This window comes from Armigeres subalbatus, chromosome 2 (genome assembly GCF_024139115.2).
Source record: "Armigeres subalbatus isolate Guangzhou_Male chromosome 2, GZ_Asu_2, whole genome shotgun sequence".
In the NCBI taxonomy this organism is placed as follows: Eukaryota; Metazoa; Arthropoda; class Insecta; order Diptera; family Culicidae; genus Armigeres; species Armigeres subalbatus.
Window position 1 is genome coordinate 7,706,860 of NC_085140.1, and position 16,920 is coordinate 7,723,779.

Below are 16,920 nucleotides of genomic sequence, written 5' to 3' on the forward strand. Positions count from 1 at the left end.
TTGATCTGACCTGGATCTGGACTCGATCTGACTGGATCTGGACTGATCTGGACTGGATCTGACTGGATCTGGACTGATCTGGACTGATCTGATTGACTGACCGATCTGACTGGATCTGGACTGACTTTGACTGGATCTGGACTGGATCTGGACTGACCTGACTCGACCTGGACTGACCTGACCGATGGACTGGATCTGACTTGACTCTGGACTGGATCTGGGATTGGACCTGACTGATCTGGACTGACCGATCGACTGGATCTGACCTGACTTGACCTGATCTGGACTGGATCTGGACTGGATCTGGACTGATCTGGACTGACCTGACTGGATCTGGACTGGATCTGACTGACTCTGACTGGACTGACTGATCGATCTGGACTGGATCTGGACTGGATCTTGGACTGATCTGGACTGACTGGACTGATCTGGACTGACTGACTCTGGACTGACCTGGACTGGATTTGGACTGGACTTGACCGACTCCACTGACCTGGACTGACCTGACTGGATCTGGACTGGATCTGACTGACCTGACCGACTGGACTGGACCTGGACTGGATCTGGACTGGACCTGGACTGACTCTGGACTGACCTGGACTGGACCTGACTGATCTGACTGACCTGGACTGGATCTGACTGGATCTGGACTGGACCTGACTGGACTGACTGGATCGGACTGGATCTGACTGATCTGGACTGGATCTGGACTGGATCTGGACTGGATCTGGACTTGACTGACCGATCTGGACTGGATCTTGGACTGACCTGGACTGACCTGACTGGATCTGGACTGACCTGGACCGATCTGGACTGACCTGACTGGATCGACCTGGACTGGATCTGGACTGACCTGGACTGGAATTTGATTGATCTGACTGGATCTGGACTGACCTGGACTGGATCTGACTGGATTTGACTGGATCTGACTGGACTGGATCTTGGACTGGATCTGACCGGACCTGACTGACTCTGACTGGATCTGGACTGGACCTGACTGGGACCTGACTGACTTGGACTGGATTTGGACTGGATCTGGACTGACTTGGACTGGATCTGGACTGGATTTGACTGATCTGGACTGGATCTGGACTGACTGATTTGGACTGGATCTGATTGGATTTGACTGGACTTGACTGGATCTGGACTGGATTGATTGGAATTGATTTGGATTGATTTGGATTGGATTTGGACTGATTTGGATTGATTTGGATTGATTTGGATTGATTTGATCTGATTGACCTGATTGATTGATTTGACCTGGATTTGGATTGGATTTGGATTGGATTTGGATTGGATTGGATTTGGATTGGATTTGGATTGGATTTGGATTGGATTTGGATTTGATTTGGGACACCCCAATATATATACAAGCAAAAAGCGAGATTCTTTACAATAGTACTAACTTGTACTGACTGGTAGAGACGTTCCACTAAATGAAGCTCTTTAAATAAATTTCATTTTCATTTTGGTTGATTTGTCACCTGCTGGGTATCGAAGAAGTAGTTTCAGAAGGGTCTTTTTCCCATTTATTTTTCATCAGAACTACTGTATGGTTAAATTTTATATAACCAGAAGAAACCTATTCCTCGGATTCAACAGATTTTTATCTCCCGTCCTCGAATCGACATGCTGCAAACCCATCGATTTGACATGACCCATTCATTTATCTTTTACAGCATTCCTCCTCAGCATCAGACATAAAATGTGATCCATTACATTTTTTTTCCTATCGTTTTCTCTATTTCAGTGAACATTTTCCGGAAAACGGCAGCAAAAGGACAGCTGCAATAGGATTGACGGAGGAAACCGACGGCACTGGAGCTACTCGAAAGAAACATCCGGGCGGCGGGAAAAAGGGTCGTCGAAGAAAAGGCCACAAAAAGAAATTCAAACGGATAAAGCCGGCAACCAGCGACGACGGTAGCCCCGCCAGAGTACCAGAATCAGGCTGGAATTGGAATTCGGCGGGAGGGGCTGGTGATCATATAAATTCTTCACTAACCGGCATAACCAAATTATCGTTAAATGAATCTGAGCAACAGACGAGGCAAAAACCGGCACGGAAAAAGCACAAACCAAAGTCAACTTCTCAGCCGGGCAAGAGGAAGGGGGCAAAGTCGATACCGGTGATGGACGTGACGATGAATAAGAGCTCCATCCGGTCGGGAAGATTGGACGGAAATTGGGAGAGGAAACCCGGACAGAATCAAGCACTGCTATCAAACAGCGATGATATTTACGACAAAAATATGCGAATAGCTGCTCAAAGCGATGCCGCAGACGGTCGGACAGAGCAGAACGAAGGCGGAGTCGTTGAAGAAATGGTGAATTTATTTGACGAAGGTGACAGTTTTCCAAAGAAACGTCAGAAAGATCATCATCAGCAGCGAATACTATCTCCCGTGGAGCGGGAAGTGCAGAAGGAACGGATGAAGGAGCACAGAAGGATGGAAAAGCAGCAAAGAAAGCAGTTGAAAAAGTTTATGATAGGTGAGTCAGACACCAATAATGGGAGATAACTGTGCAAAACGCATTACCAGAATTAATATAACGTTTCCATGATCATTTCGAACAAATGCACTGTTGGCATTAGAACATGTTATTTTTGAATGCTCTCGAAATTACAAAAAAAACTATTCAAAAGTTTCTCCAAAATAACTGAGGCTCACTTTTAGCATTTGTCGACAGTTAAAAATCTTTTAAGTAACTCAATGAAAACACAACTGATTCGTTTTGTAGCCACTTCCTCTACATTCAACATGGATTTTTCTGGTTTTCTACAGTTCATCAGAAAAAAAAAACTTGAAAGAATCAAAGAGATTGTGACCTGTATAACAGGTGACGTTAGCAAATTGAGTTGGTCTAATGAACTTCCCGAGACTGTAACACTCTGGACGCACATTTCCGACTAAAGTTTTAAAGCGGAAGAAACGTGAAAATTAGCTTTAATGACTGAGGAATTCAGTTATTCAGTTCTAGTGGATTATTGGAAGTAGGAAGGAGTTTAATTTAATTGAAATCTTGTTGAATTTAATTGAAATAGAAACGCCATATTTGATTAAGGTACCATTCACAAATTTCAAATATTGAACTGATATGAAATATAATTCAAAAATTAGTTCTGCCATGGGCAATGCAAAGCTACTGTTCATTATGTAAGAGAATAAAAGTAATGCTGCATTTTCAAACTAGGACAAATGTGTCATTATAGTTAATCACTCAACAAGTGCAGTGTGAATGTCGCACTTGCTCTGTACTGACCACTTCATGTGCGAACCAGACCAGAACAGCACCTAATCCTGCTTACCCGATCCAAACGAACTCACATAAACAAAATCACCGGAGCGCCCCGTAGGCAACCCCACAAGCGGGCGAACAGTTCCATTTTTCAAAGCTCACACACCTCTCAACACATTCGTAACAAGTCCGTCGCCGGAAGCCGTCGAACGACTACGACGGCCGGCACAGATGTTTCCGTTAGTGTTTTTTCCCTCCTTTTTTGTCATCCGATTATCGCAGACTGTGGAAAGAGGAAAAGAATCTACCTTCTGTTTTTTTTCCTCTCGTTTCTTCAGGGGATCTGCTGCTGATGTCACCACCGGAACAGCTGCAGCAGCTTCCACCGGCCTCGGCTACCGAGCCCAGCCCCGGCGTAAGCTCGGTGACGTTCCCCTCGGACGACATGCTTCGGACGGAAGCCGTCTCCCTGCAGCGCATCGTCATCGTCGGGGACATCTCGTGCATGAAAGACGATTTTATCCCGGCTCCGGCCATTCCCAATGCGGACATCAAGTATCTGAGGTAAGTCGGTGAATGTTAATTGTGTAGTCATGGGGATTTGGAAGGTAAATTGGGATTTCTTTGAGTTTACAGGATTATTCGACAGGGGGTTTGAAGACATACAGAATAATCCATGCGATTTTCAAGAATTAGATGCACAACGCATGCAGAAGTATTACAATTGTAGAATTATTCTCTTGTTACGTATTTGGATATAAGGTGGGCACACGTGTACCGTATAGCTATCAGGCAATTAGGCTGAATGGTCATAAGGCCGAACGAGAAGTGAGAAGGTTGGAAAAACATGTGAGTAGTCAGTTATTTTTTTTCCTTCTTTCTTCATTTCTTCTTTTATCTTATTTTTTGTCATCTCTTTTCCTTTATCTTTGATTTTAAATTTTAAATTTTCCTTCAATCTTATTTGTTTCTTCTTCCTTTTTACTTCCTTATTCTTATTTCTTCTTTCTTTTTATTCTTCCTTATATGTTCTTTTCTTCTTACTTCTTATTGCTTATTTCATTATTTTTGTTTGTTCTTCCTTTCTATTTCATTATTCTTGTTTTTTTTCCTTCTCCCTTCTTTGATCATCCTTCGTTCTTCCTTCTTATTTTTACCTTCTTCTTCTTTCTTTCTTCCTTCTTCCTTCTTTTTTATAAAGAAAGTTATGAAATTATGAAGAAAACGGTACTTCGATCCATATAAGCCCTATACAAGATTGGTGTTTTGGCTAAACGCGAGAAAGGCAGTATCACTACTCGGTAAATTAAGTTTCCTTCTTCCTTAACTAATCGTCCTTCTCGGGTTGACTTCATATTTCACTTCACTTTTCGTTTCTCGCTACACACTTCTCATTTCTCATTTCTCACTTCTGATTTCTAACATCTCATTCCTCGCTCCTAACTTCACATTTCTTACTTCACACATCTCACTTCTCTCTACTCTCTCCTCACCTGTCATCCGGCTTAATGGCCGTTCGGCCTAATGACCATTCGATCTAATAACCCAGATGGGCATATTGTTGTGTTTCCTAATCATCGATCTTGGACGATATTCCTCCTAAAGAGTCAGAGATAATTTTTATCCTAATTTTGCAAAGAAAACTCTTCTGAATTTTCATGATAAATTCTCATTAGCTTCCGCGGCCAAATTCCCCATTAAAAAAATATTAAATTAACAATTAAGAAATCAATGTATGTAATAATAATATATAAATATTAAAGTATTGCAAAATGGCCGCTGATAATATTGAATTTGTATGGAAACTATAGTTATCTTGTTGATAATTTTGTAATTGCTTATTACTTGTATTGAATGATTTATGAAGTCCTTTTTTTGTTATATAAGAAAGTTTATATTTATCCATTGTTTCCATCCTAATTTCTGCATTGGCAATTTCCATTTATTTATGGGAAAATATAAATCTTTATATTAATTTAACTTTACTGCCAATTTACTTTTTTTCAGTTTCCAGAAAATCCTTCCGAGTTTTTACGGGAAATTCTTCGTAAGACTTTTTTTGGAAACTATTCTGAATTTCCATGCAATCCAAATTTCAATAAGATACTTCCATGAAAAAATCTTTCGAATTACCACTGAGATTTATTTTGCGTTTTCACGTAAAATACTTTTGAATCTCCAGTTCTGGAAGTGCTCATGCACTTCTTCTAAAATTCCGGCCTCTAACTTAGGCTAGAACCACTACTACTTTGTCTCGATCCCTCTGCGGTTGTGCCACAAACTTCCTAACTCGAATCCTCCTGACACTGGTCAGTGAAATCACAATGTCAACTGAACTTTTTGACCCGAATGTGAACTTAGCCTACGTAGGTTTCAATTGAATACAGAAATGTCAATTGAGTAGCCCCGATCTATTCAATTGACAGCAGTAATTGACCTTTAGTGCATATCAAATAAGTTTGAAAGTTTCATTCAAATGACGTGTATCTCAATTGACAGAAGAGAATCTTTCAATTGAAGAGCAGCACTGATCAATTGAGAAGGCATGGAAAACCGAAAGGACAAAAAAATATCAGCACTGCTCCTGACTCCCCTGGCGTCCAATCCGATAGTTCCGATGGTGGGTGACGACCACACTGACGGTGCGCTACATACCCGAAGCGCTTTCTTCGGTAGGTTAGCGGTTCGAGTGCCGAGGTCGGTCCGACGATTCCGGTTGGCTGGCGCCCCGATGATCCGAGACCAAACACTGCTCACTATGCTGGATTTCCCTCCAACCGATACTTATTAACGACTCTGCTTACCACATTCCACATACATACCTTTATCGCGACACATTCGCTCTGCGATGTTGTCCGCCCTTATGGAAGACATTCTGCTTCTTGCCTCCGCAAACCTCGGTCAAAGTTCACGTGTTCTGGACGTTCATACATGCCGGGCATAATGGCGATGACGCATGGCCACACCGGTGCAAATATTGGCGCAAACAACCGTTTCAAGACAGGAACTGTGTAAGGTGAAAGTTCACCTCACCATGCTCCGAGTTCACTCACGTAGATACATTGGGGATTAGCCGGTGGGCTCACCTTCCATTATCTGCATTTTCTCACTCCTGCTGCCACTTCACCGTAGAGTCCAGTCTCACCGTCTTCCTCATCTTTCTGGTATCTCTCCATTGGTGGCACTCGATATCCTCTGCAAGGTTTATGCAGATTGAAATCATCTCGGTGATAATTCAAGCTGCCTCCGACGAAATGGTTCGGTACGCATTCGTGACTCGGATGACAATAAGACGAAACACTCTGTTGGGGTTCCTACGATTACGTTTCGTCTTGAGCGCAGCTCCTCAGGCTGAAAGTCCGTATCTCAGAATCGAGAATGATACTGCCACCAGAAGACGCCTACTACTGCCTTTCGGACCACCGACATTCGGCATGATCCTTGCTAACGCACTGATCATTTTAGCCGTCTTTTCACAGGAATAGTCCACGTGGGTGTTGAAGTTCAACCGGTCATCAATCATCACACCTAGATGTCACAGAATCCGCACCGACGGGATGAATTACTTTGCAGTTGCTGCAGCTTGACTCCATTCATCCAGGTTTCTACTGCGTCGGGTGTCTCCGCCACCAGCATTTCCAGCTTCTCCAGGGACTCTCCGGTTATCGTAAGGACGACATCGTCCACGAATCCGAAGATCTTCAGGCCTTTGGGCAACTTAAGTTTTAGTACTCCGTTGTACATAATGTTCCACAGCGTTGGGCCTAGTATAAAGTGACCAGATTTGTCTTGGGCTATTCCGGGACACATTATAAATTGTTTATCTTGAAAGCGTATTAAATCGTTTGGAAACATATTTTTCTTCTATTAACCTTTAAACAGTATGATGCGAACTACTTGAATTCATAGAAACACTCTTCAAATATTATAAAAATTAGTTTTTTTTTAATTTTATTTTTTATTTTTCTTATTATTTTTTTTTTATATTAACTTAAAACGGCTACGCAGTCTTTAAGGATTAAAACAAGATTTATATTTGTCCAACGTTTCAACACGGGGTTGGTGTCTTCATCAGGGGAAAAATATTATGTTTGTTCCTTGTCTAATGTTTATTTAGTCTTACAATAACTGTCAGGAATGGAAATTTGTGGTACATTATTTTGGAAACACTTATTTTTAACATAGATGACACTGGCAAATAACCTAGAGATCCCAGCTAGCACCCTACATCTCCTCAGTCTTGGTCCAAAGTTCGCTCTCCCGATAACGTCACTATTGCAGGTGCCATTCTACCACCTCCTAGCAGAAACAGAACAAACTCTGCTTACAAACACCGACAAAAAGGTGCAAGATAAAAACCGTTGCCAAATCGTGAATGTTATGCAAAATTTCATTCATGGTTTCCACTCGATGGTAGAAACACGAGACAACGTCACGAAATTCTGTGAAACGGCGATAGACACCACAAAGAAGTACCTACGTTCAAACCCAGAGATATGTGTTCTATCAGCGGACAAAGGGAACAGAACGGTCATCATGATGAGAGAGGAATATGATCAGAAGATGCGTATCTTAGTTAGTGATCCATCAACATACCTCAAAGTACGAGCAGATCCTACATCCAGATACCAGATTCAAAGCAACAACATAATAAAAAGGCTCAAAGACTTAAAGCTCATTGACTACCAACAATCCAAGCAACTATCGTCCAACAATGCAACGTGTCCGAGGATTTATGGTCAACCGAAAGTCCACAAACCACAATTGCCGCTCCGCCCCGTTATTCCCAACAAAACGGCTCCAACATACAAGTTGTCCAAGTACATCGCAAACATTCTCCAAAATTCTCTCCATAGCTCATATAGTACGAAGAGTTCGTTCGATTTTTGTAAGGAAGTAAAACACTGCAAACTACCCCTAGATTTTATAATGATCTCACTAGATGTGACATCATTATTTACGAATGTACCACGTCACTTGGTTATTCGTAATATCATAGAACGCTGGAATGAAGTTGACACCAGAATCAACGTAGAACTCTTCACTGAGATTGTGGAATTTTGTATGGAAGCTAGCTATTTTTGTTTCGAAGGACAATTCTACAAACAGACGTTTGGTACTGCTATGGGAAGTCCACTCTCTCCAATTGTTTCGGACATTGTACTTGACTCGGTAATACAAACAGCTATGAGTGCTCTACCGTTTGAGACTACAACATTTAAGAAATATGTCGACGACATCTTCATGGCAGTCCCAACGAACACCGAAAACCTGGTACTGGATGCTTTTAACAAGGTAGAACCGAGAATACAGTTTACCATCGAGACCGAAGTGAACAGAAAACTTCCTTTTTTGGACATGACTGTTATACGCAACGAAAATCAAACTTTATCCACTGAATGGTTTGCCAAACCTATCGCATCAGGGAGGATGTTGAATTATGCATCATTTCATCAACCGAAGCATTAAATCAATGTTGCCAACAACATTATCCATAGGGTTTGTTCGCTTACATACAACACATCAACGAAAGAAACTGCAGCAACGATTCATCGACACCTTCAGATGAATAATTATCCCAAACAGTTAATCAACCGATTACTGCATCTGTACATCAGCAAAAATCACGAAAACATCCACCTGAAACACGCCGTAGTTACACAATCGACCAGCCAATCACCAAATCAGCAGGCCACCCACCCATCACAGTGCCCACCCTACACCAACTCAACAATACCCATCCCAAGCCAACCATTGTGTCAGCCTCCCAACAAACCACCCACCCAGCCAGCCATCATGCCAGCAGCCCATCGTCCCACCAACCAGCCAACACCACTATTTGAACAAACAGATACTGTCGTCAACACCAACCACCAAATAACGGAATTCTTCGAGCATCATCATACTACCAGCAGACCCATCGATGTACAACATGAAGTACAGGTTTCTCAGCACCCTGAAACAACACAAAATAGTAAATCATACAGATCCATTCCATACGTACCGGTGCTATCACAGAGGATAGCAAAAATGCTGTCCAAAGATTATGCAGATATCTATATCACCACAAAGCAATGCCACACAGTAAACAATCTACACACCAAATTGAAACAGCCTGTAACTAAAGAAGAAATTAGTAATGTTATTTATAGAATTCCATGCAATGATTGTCAGAGTAGTTATGTAGGCATGACTAAAAATAATTTGAAAAAGAGACTAGCAGGACACAAAACCAATGTAAACAAATTAGAAAAACTACTGAACGATGCCAATACTAACACTGAAGTAGCTAAAATCTCGCTAATAGAATCAACAACTGCATTAATCCAACACTGTATCAACCACAACCACAGATTCAATCTAGAACGTACACAAATCATTGATCATAGTTACAAAACATCCACTTTGCCTTTCCTAGAAATGTGCCATATAACCAACACAAACCACACCGGCAATAAACGGACAGACATAGAAGGGTTAAACACAACATACGCATCTGTATTGCACCACATTAAATAGACGAATCGAAGAGAGTCAAACGAAATTAGCCAGAATTCGAGAGATTAGTCAATTTCTCAGATAGGGCATCTTGGTTACCATTGTATGAAAAATGGGAAAAAGGGGGGTTTGCAATCAGGCGGTTTGATAAAGAAAATCTGTGTTATTTGCCAGTGTCATCTATGTTAAAAATAAGTGTTTCCAAGTTATAGACTAAACATTAGACAAGGAACAAACATAATATTTTTCCCTTGGTGAAGACACCAACCCCGTGTCGAAACGTTGGACAAATACAAATCTTGTTTTAATCCTTAAAGACTGCGTAGCCGTTTTAAGTTAAAATAACAATAAACAGTCGATCATTCGAAAGTATATAAAAACTAGAAATGTTCTACAATCTTGACCACGTGGCCGTGCGGTTAGCAGCACCGGTCGTCTGCCTGTATTTTGTTCGTGTATTGTTTGTATTGCTATCAAATGCGGGTTCGATTCCCACTCCGGTTGAATGACATTCGCCAGAAAGTCATTTGCCAGAAAGCCATTTGCCAGAAAGCCATTTGCCAGAATGCACCATTCCTCAGAATTGGCGTTTGCACAGTTTGCGCACTAATTCATCACGCCATTAACAGCGTCAAATAGGGGGGGGGGGTCATTCAGCATACATTTTCCATAATTTTTTGTTGTTTTTAATTTGTTTTCTAGTGAGGAATATAACACCGCACCGGTCGATAATAGAATTGAAGAGACGTAATTCTTTCGAAGAAAGCATAATTAGCCGGGTATAGCCGCTTGCCCGGATTAAGGCAATGGCGGATGTGATCCTTTCTTTCAAACAGGTGTTTGCCCGGATTAAGGCAATGGTGGATGTGATCCCTTTTTTAAAAAAAACAGGCGCTCACCTGGATTAAGGTAATGGTGGATGTGATCCCTTCTTTGAAAATAGGCGTTTGCCAGGATTAAAGCAATTGTGGATATGATCCCGCTCCCGATATGATATGGCGCTTTCCCGGATAAAGGCAATGGTGGATGGGTTTTAATTCCTTTTTTTAAAGTAAGCGCTCGCCAGGATTAAATCAATGGTGGATGTAACTCCTTCTTTAGAAGTAGGTGCTTGCCCGGATTAAGGTATCTAGGTTGATGTGATCCCTTCTTTAAAAATATGGTTGACGTAATTCAATTCTTTTTAAAAAGGTGCTTGTCCGGATTAAGGCAATGGTGGATGCGATCCTTTCTTTCAAAGTAGGCGCTTGCCGGGATTAAATCAATGGTGGATGTAATTCCTTCTTTAAAAGTAGGTGCTTGCCCGGAATAAGCAAATGGTGGATGTGATCCCTTCTTTAAAAATAGACGTTTGCCATGATTAAAGCAATGGTGAAAACGATCCCTTGTACAAAATAAGGCGCTTGTCCGAAAAAAGGCAATGAAATATGTAATTCCTTTATTAAAAGTAGGCACTGGTCCGGATTAAGGCAATGGTGGATGTGAGCCCTTCTACAGAAGTAGGTGTTTGCCCGTCCTCGTGTTTGAATATGGCAATTGTGAATATAATTCATTCTATAGAAGTGCTCATTTTGCCTAGAATCTAATAATTAAAAGTTAACTTTTTCAATGAAAGCAAATAGCTGTCTAGTACGGCTTGAAGTGATGCCAGATTTTACACATTTTCTAAAGTCCGTGAACTGCGACAGCCGAGTAAGTATAAACCTTTCCAGCAGCTTCCTCAGTGTATCGAGCAAGCGTATGGGCCTATACGATGCTGGACTCATCGGCGATTTCCCTGGTTTCGGCAGTAGTCCTAGCAGCGCACTTGTCATAAACGAGTTATTGTGGCCTATACACAGCCAAATTCAGTCACATATGAGTTGCTGCAACCAAATCGACCTAAATTGGGTTACTCGGGGTAGAGGTTGCGCCGCCGTGCCACGCTGCCGCCGCCGACATTTTTGCATTGGCGCGCCGCCGTTTAAAATTTATCATTTGAAAATGTCCGCAAAATTTTCAGTAGACATTCCGAAGATTCACTGGAATTTCCGTATAATTTCCTGATAGATCTCTTCAACATCACGTTGAAACTCCAGATAATGTTCCGTGAAGATATCAATGATTTCCATGAAAAATCCGTACAATTTCTTGTTCAAATCTCGAAAAGCTATCCGTAAAAACTAAGCTAAACTTCGTGTGAAAATTGCGAAGGAGTTCCCGTTGAAATGAAAAAAAATCTAATTGACAATGAATTTTTGAATGGCAGAGTAGTTCGACAGAAGTCCATTTGGCTGAAAACCACAAGGCTGAAAGTGGTTTGGCCAAATATGTCATTTAACCGAAAACACTATTTGGTAGAAACCTACTCGAGCAAAGATTGAGAGCAAATCAATAACTTTTTCTTAATGTTGTGAAATCATCGATTATGTTTTACTCAATTTGATATCTTTTTGGTCGTTTTAACGGTTAAAATAACAAAACGTACCTATAGCAGAAAAAACTTACTGTGAAATCAAATAAAAAAAAAAAATTCCTGCTGTCGATGAAAGCAAATTGAAAACTATTGGTTTCCGATAACAAAATAAGTACACAGTTTGATGTCATATCAATCAATTCCACCGATTCGTTTAACTTTTAGTTAAAATTTGACAGTTCGATGGTTATTTCCCCATCGTGGTTAAATTTTTACCCCGAAGCCGACCCATTTGAGTTTTGACAGATTGGTAGTTATTTGAAACAAAATGGATTTGGCGCCAATTTTCTCGCTAACAAAGTTTAACTATCGAACTGTCAAATCTAACCATGCTCCGGAGCAGAATTATTTTTAACCACGTAGAAATAACCATTGAACTGTCAAATTTTAACTAAAAGTTAAATGAATCGGTGGATTTGTTAATAGCCTTAGTAATCTTCAGCAAAATGAGATCAAAATATGTAATTAATTGTGATGATTCATTTTTGAAAACAAATTATTAGCAAATAGATGCTGTCTAAATCAAAATATATTATTTGGCCGAGAATGTCATTTGGTCGAATAGTTCCTTTAGCTGAAAAAATCGGTTGGCCAAATAGCTTAATAGCGGAATAAGCTCTTTGGCCGAAATGGACATTCGGTCGAAAATGTCGTTCGGCTGAATTGGTCATTTTGGATATTTTCAAAACATTAACGGGATAATCTTTTGTTCTTAATTAATGAACTTTCTTAGTAAATTATTCAAGTTTTTTCTAGAAAATTCATTTGGATTATTTTTTATATTTTCCACGGGACCTCCTCTCAAGTTTCGAGAACTCTTTGGAATTACCAAGAGTAGCTCGTAGGATTTACCAAGGAAAATTGTTTGGAATTTTCATGAGAATTTCTTCAAAGCTTTCACGGAAAGTTCCTACAGGAAAATAATCGGAATATCCACGGAAAATTCTTTATGAGTTTCTGTTGAGTATTCTTTAAAATTTACACAGAAAATTATAATTGGTAAAAGGGACACTTTAACGTTAACTTTGTCAATCTAGATTATTAAGAAGGCCAGTTTTTTTTATCCTTTATAAGAGTGATTTTTTCGCAGGAAGAAGTTCATCACTAGACGGCTACTTTGGCATAGCCAACTTTAAAACAACGGAGAAATGCTCGGATTTTTTTGATTTCCCCAGAAAATTCTTTTTATTTTCGATAAGAAATTCTTGGGAAATTCCATTGACCGAAAGCGACAGACAGCCAAACTGGTAATTTGGCCGAAAGAGCCGTATGCCCCAGCAGGTCTTCTGACCAAAACGATCGTTGGGCAAAAATGCCGTTTAGCTGAAATGGTTTTTTGACAGAATGGTCCATTTGGTCGAAAATGTTATTTGGTCCAACTGGTCATACGGCCAAATATCAATGACTGAACGGGTAATATGGTCAAAAGTGGTAACTCGTTTGGCGAAATAGACTTTTTGTCAATTGACCATTGAACAAAATTTCGTAAGCTCTCTATTTTCAAGTCGATACTGGCCCTTAGGTCAAAAGACATCTAGCCAAGTACCATAATATTATAGCAAAACTAAACGTTTAACGGAAACTGTTATCAGGTCAAAACTGGTTTAACCGAAAACGTTGTTTAGCTGAAAGCAAAAGGTAAATTTGTAAAAAGTTGATTGCCCTAGCAGGTCATTTGGCTAAAAATACCGTTCGGCTGATAAAGTCGTTTGACCAAATATGGATCATTTGACCAAAAATGCCGTTTGGTAAGAATTGTCATTTGGTAGAAAAAGCCGTTTGGCCTAAGAATGTCCTTTCTGCAACTTTCTTCGAAAATTGTCGTTCTGCTCAATTGATTATTTTCCCAAAAAGACGTTCAGCCGAATAGGTCATTTGACAGAAAATTCCGTTTGGCCGAAAAGGTTGTTTTGCAGGAAAGACATTTTCGGGCCAAAAGACCATTCCTACCAAATGGCATTTTCGGCTAAATGATCTATTCGGTTAAACGATATTTTCGGCCGAATTAACAGTTCGGCTGAATGTCCATTTTTTGCTGTAAATCGCTTTCGGTCAAAGAACATTTTTGGTCAAACTATTTTCAATCGGATAACCGTTTAGTTCGGCTTAATGGGAATTGGGTAGATGACTTTTGCCTTAAAGGCTAGTATCGACTTCAAAAATAGTGGTTACAAAATTTCGTTAAACGGTCGTTTAACAAAAAGGCCTTTTCAACGTGAATGTCATTGGGCTGGATATTTTTGATTAAATTACCCGTTCATTTTTAAGATTTTTCGGCTTTGCAGTTTGATTTATTAGAACAAATTTTAAAATTTTGTCCAACGTTTCGACATCGGTGTCTTCTTCAAGGAAAAAAAATTGATTGCTCTTTGTTAAGTATGATGGGTGATCAACAACTGCAAATTTCTCGTTCAGTTATTGATATTTGGCCGTATGACCTGTTGGCCCAAACGATATTTTCGGCCAAATGACCCATTCTGTCAACCAACCATTTCGGCCAAATGGTATTTTCGGACTGATGACCTATTTGGCCAAATGACCAATTAGGGCAAACGATTTTTTCGGCCAATTTACCAGTTCGGCCGTATGCTTTCGGCCAATGGAATTTCCCAAGAATTTCTTTTGGACAATACACTAGTCGTTCAATAACTGCAACATTTCGTTTCTGTTAGCGAATGCCGTTCGTTAAATGCGACGCATTCTTAACGTCAAACAATCGTTAGACGACGTCAGATGCAATAGAAGTGCACCTGATTGTGCAGCGCAATGCAGATCATCGATTTTGACAACGTTATGAAGTTCAGCTGTCCGATTACTGCAAAACTGATGTAACTGATGATGATGATCGAATTGCAGTTGAATGATTTTCAAACAGTAGACAAACGTCTACTGTACAAAGCATTTTCAGTAGAAATCCAATAATTTCGAACAATTTTTCGTTGAAATCCATAGATTTTTTTTTATTGAAATCTACATGTTGAACAATCCTCTGCGGAAATTCTAAAGAAGTTTCCATTAAACTTCCGGAGAACTTCTCGTGAAAATTTTAGAGAATTTTCCTCGAAAACTACTTAGAGCCTCCCGCGGAAATTCTTTATAATTTACTGTTGCCAAACTATCCGTCTTAATTATTCCAGACTGAGAAAGTCAACGTTATAACTAAGCATATGCGGTATTTCGAAAAATTTCGTTTTAGGGCATTCGAAACGAAATTCCGCGGAATTTGAGTATGGCGAAATCTGATTTTCTGATTTCGTTTCGTATCGTTAAATTTTAAAAATTTCGACAGAAAAATAATACATTTAACGAAATTAAACGGAATTTCGCGGAATTTCGGAATGATTTCTTAATAATTCAAATTTTCATTTCATAAAAAAATTCGGCAGTGCCGCACAATTAATCCTTTCCTCTATTCAAAATACTATACATATAAATTCCTTCACTAAATCTCACTACGTTATTCAATTCTGTATCTTCAACAGAAACGCATTTAGCTTTCCACTGAAAATTTATTCAATTATTTTTTTTTATTGTTCAAGTATAAAACGTAATTCATATATCTTTTCTCACCGAAGAATAGACTATCGTGCTCACACGTCTAATTAAGTTCTGAAATGAAGAATCGATCATTTTTCTTTCAACTCTAAATTCGAAAGGAACATTGCACTGGGTCATTACCAAGATTTGGGAGAAGGAAGTTTTGCCGCAGGAGTGGATGAAAGGTGTCGTGTGTCCCATCTACAAAAAGGGCGATAAGCTGGATTGTAGCAACTACCGCGCAATCACATTTCTGAACGCCGCCTACAAGGTACTCTCCCAAATTGTATGCCGTCGACTAGCACCAATTGCAAGGAAGTTCGTGGGGCAGTACCAGGCGGGTTTTATGGGCGAACGCTCCACCACGGAGCAGGTGTTCGCCATTCGCCAAGTACTGCAGAAATGCCGCGAATACAACGTGCCCACACATCATCTATTCATCGACTTCGAAGCCGCATATGATACAATCGATCGGAACCAGCTATGGCAGCTAATGCACGAACGCGGATTTCCGGATAAACTGACACGGTTGATCAAAGCGACGATGGATCGGGTGATGTGCATAGTTCGAGTTTCAGGGGCATTCTCGAGTCCTTTCGAAACCCGCAGAGGGTTACGGCAAGATGATGGTCTTTCGTGTCTGCTATTCAACATCGCTTTGGAAGGGGTAATACGAAGAGCAGGGATTAACACGAGTGGTACAATTTTCAATAAGTCCGTCCAACTATTTGGCTTCGCCGACGACATAGATATTATGGCACGTAGCTTTGAGAAGATGGAGGAAGCCTACATCAGACTGAAGAGGGAAGCTAAGCGGATCGGACTAGCCATCAACACGTCTAAGACGAAGTACATGATAGGAAGAGGTTCAAGAGAAGACAATGTGAGCCACCCACCGCGAGTTGGCATCGGTGGTGACGAAATCGAGGTGGTAGAAGAATTTGTGCACTTGGGCACACTGGTGACTGCCGAAATTGGTACCAAAATAATTTTTTCTCGCGGATTTTTCTTATTCGTTTTTGCATTATGTAGGTATATAATGCAAAAAAAAACTATTCCTTAAAAATTCCGCGGAAAAAAATTAAATTTCGTTTCGTAAAATTTCGAATCAAATGGTCCTCGATTTCGTTTCGTTTCAAAGTCTCGGAAAAAATCTGAATTTCGTTTCGTTTCGTTTCGAACGAACAATA

General features: G+C 40.3%; 1 protein-coding gene across 1 annotated transcript in view; it reads left to right on the top strand.

Annotated features, from left to right (window-relative positions):
* The window catches only part of LOC134217619 (uncharacterized), a 394,075-nt gene that overhangs the window by 298,961 nt on the left and 78,194 nt on the right, over positions 1-16,920 (top strand). Inside the window, exons 3-4 of the mRNA XM_062696420.1 lie at positions 1,751-2,493; positions 3,579-3,804. Coding sequence (XP_062552404.1) covers positions 1,751-2,493; positions 3,579-3,804 — 969 coding nt within the window. The remainder of the gene's footprint in view (positions 1-1,750; positions 2,494-3,578; positions 3,805-16,920) is intronic.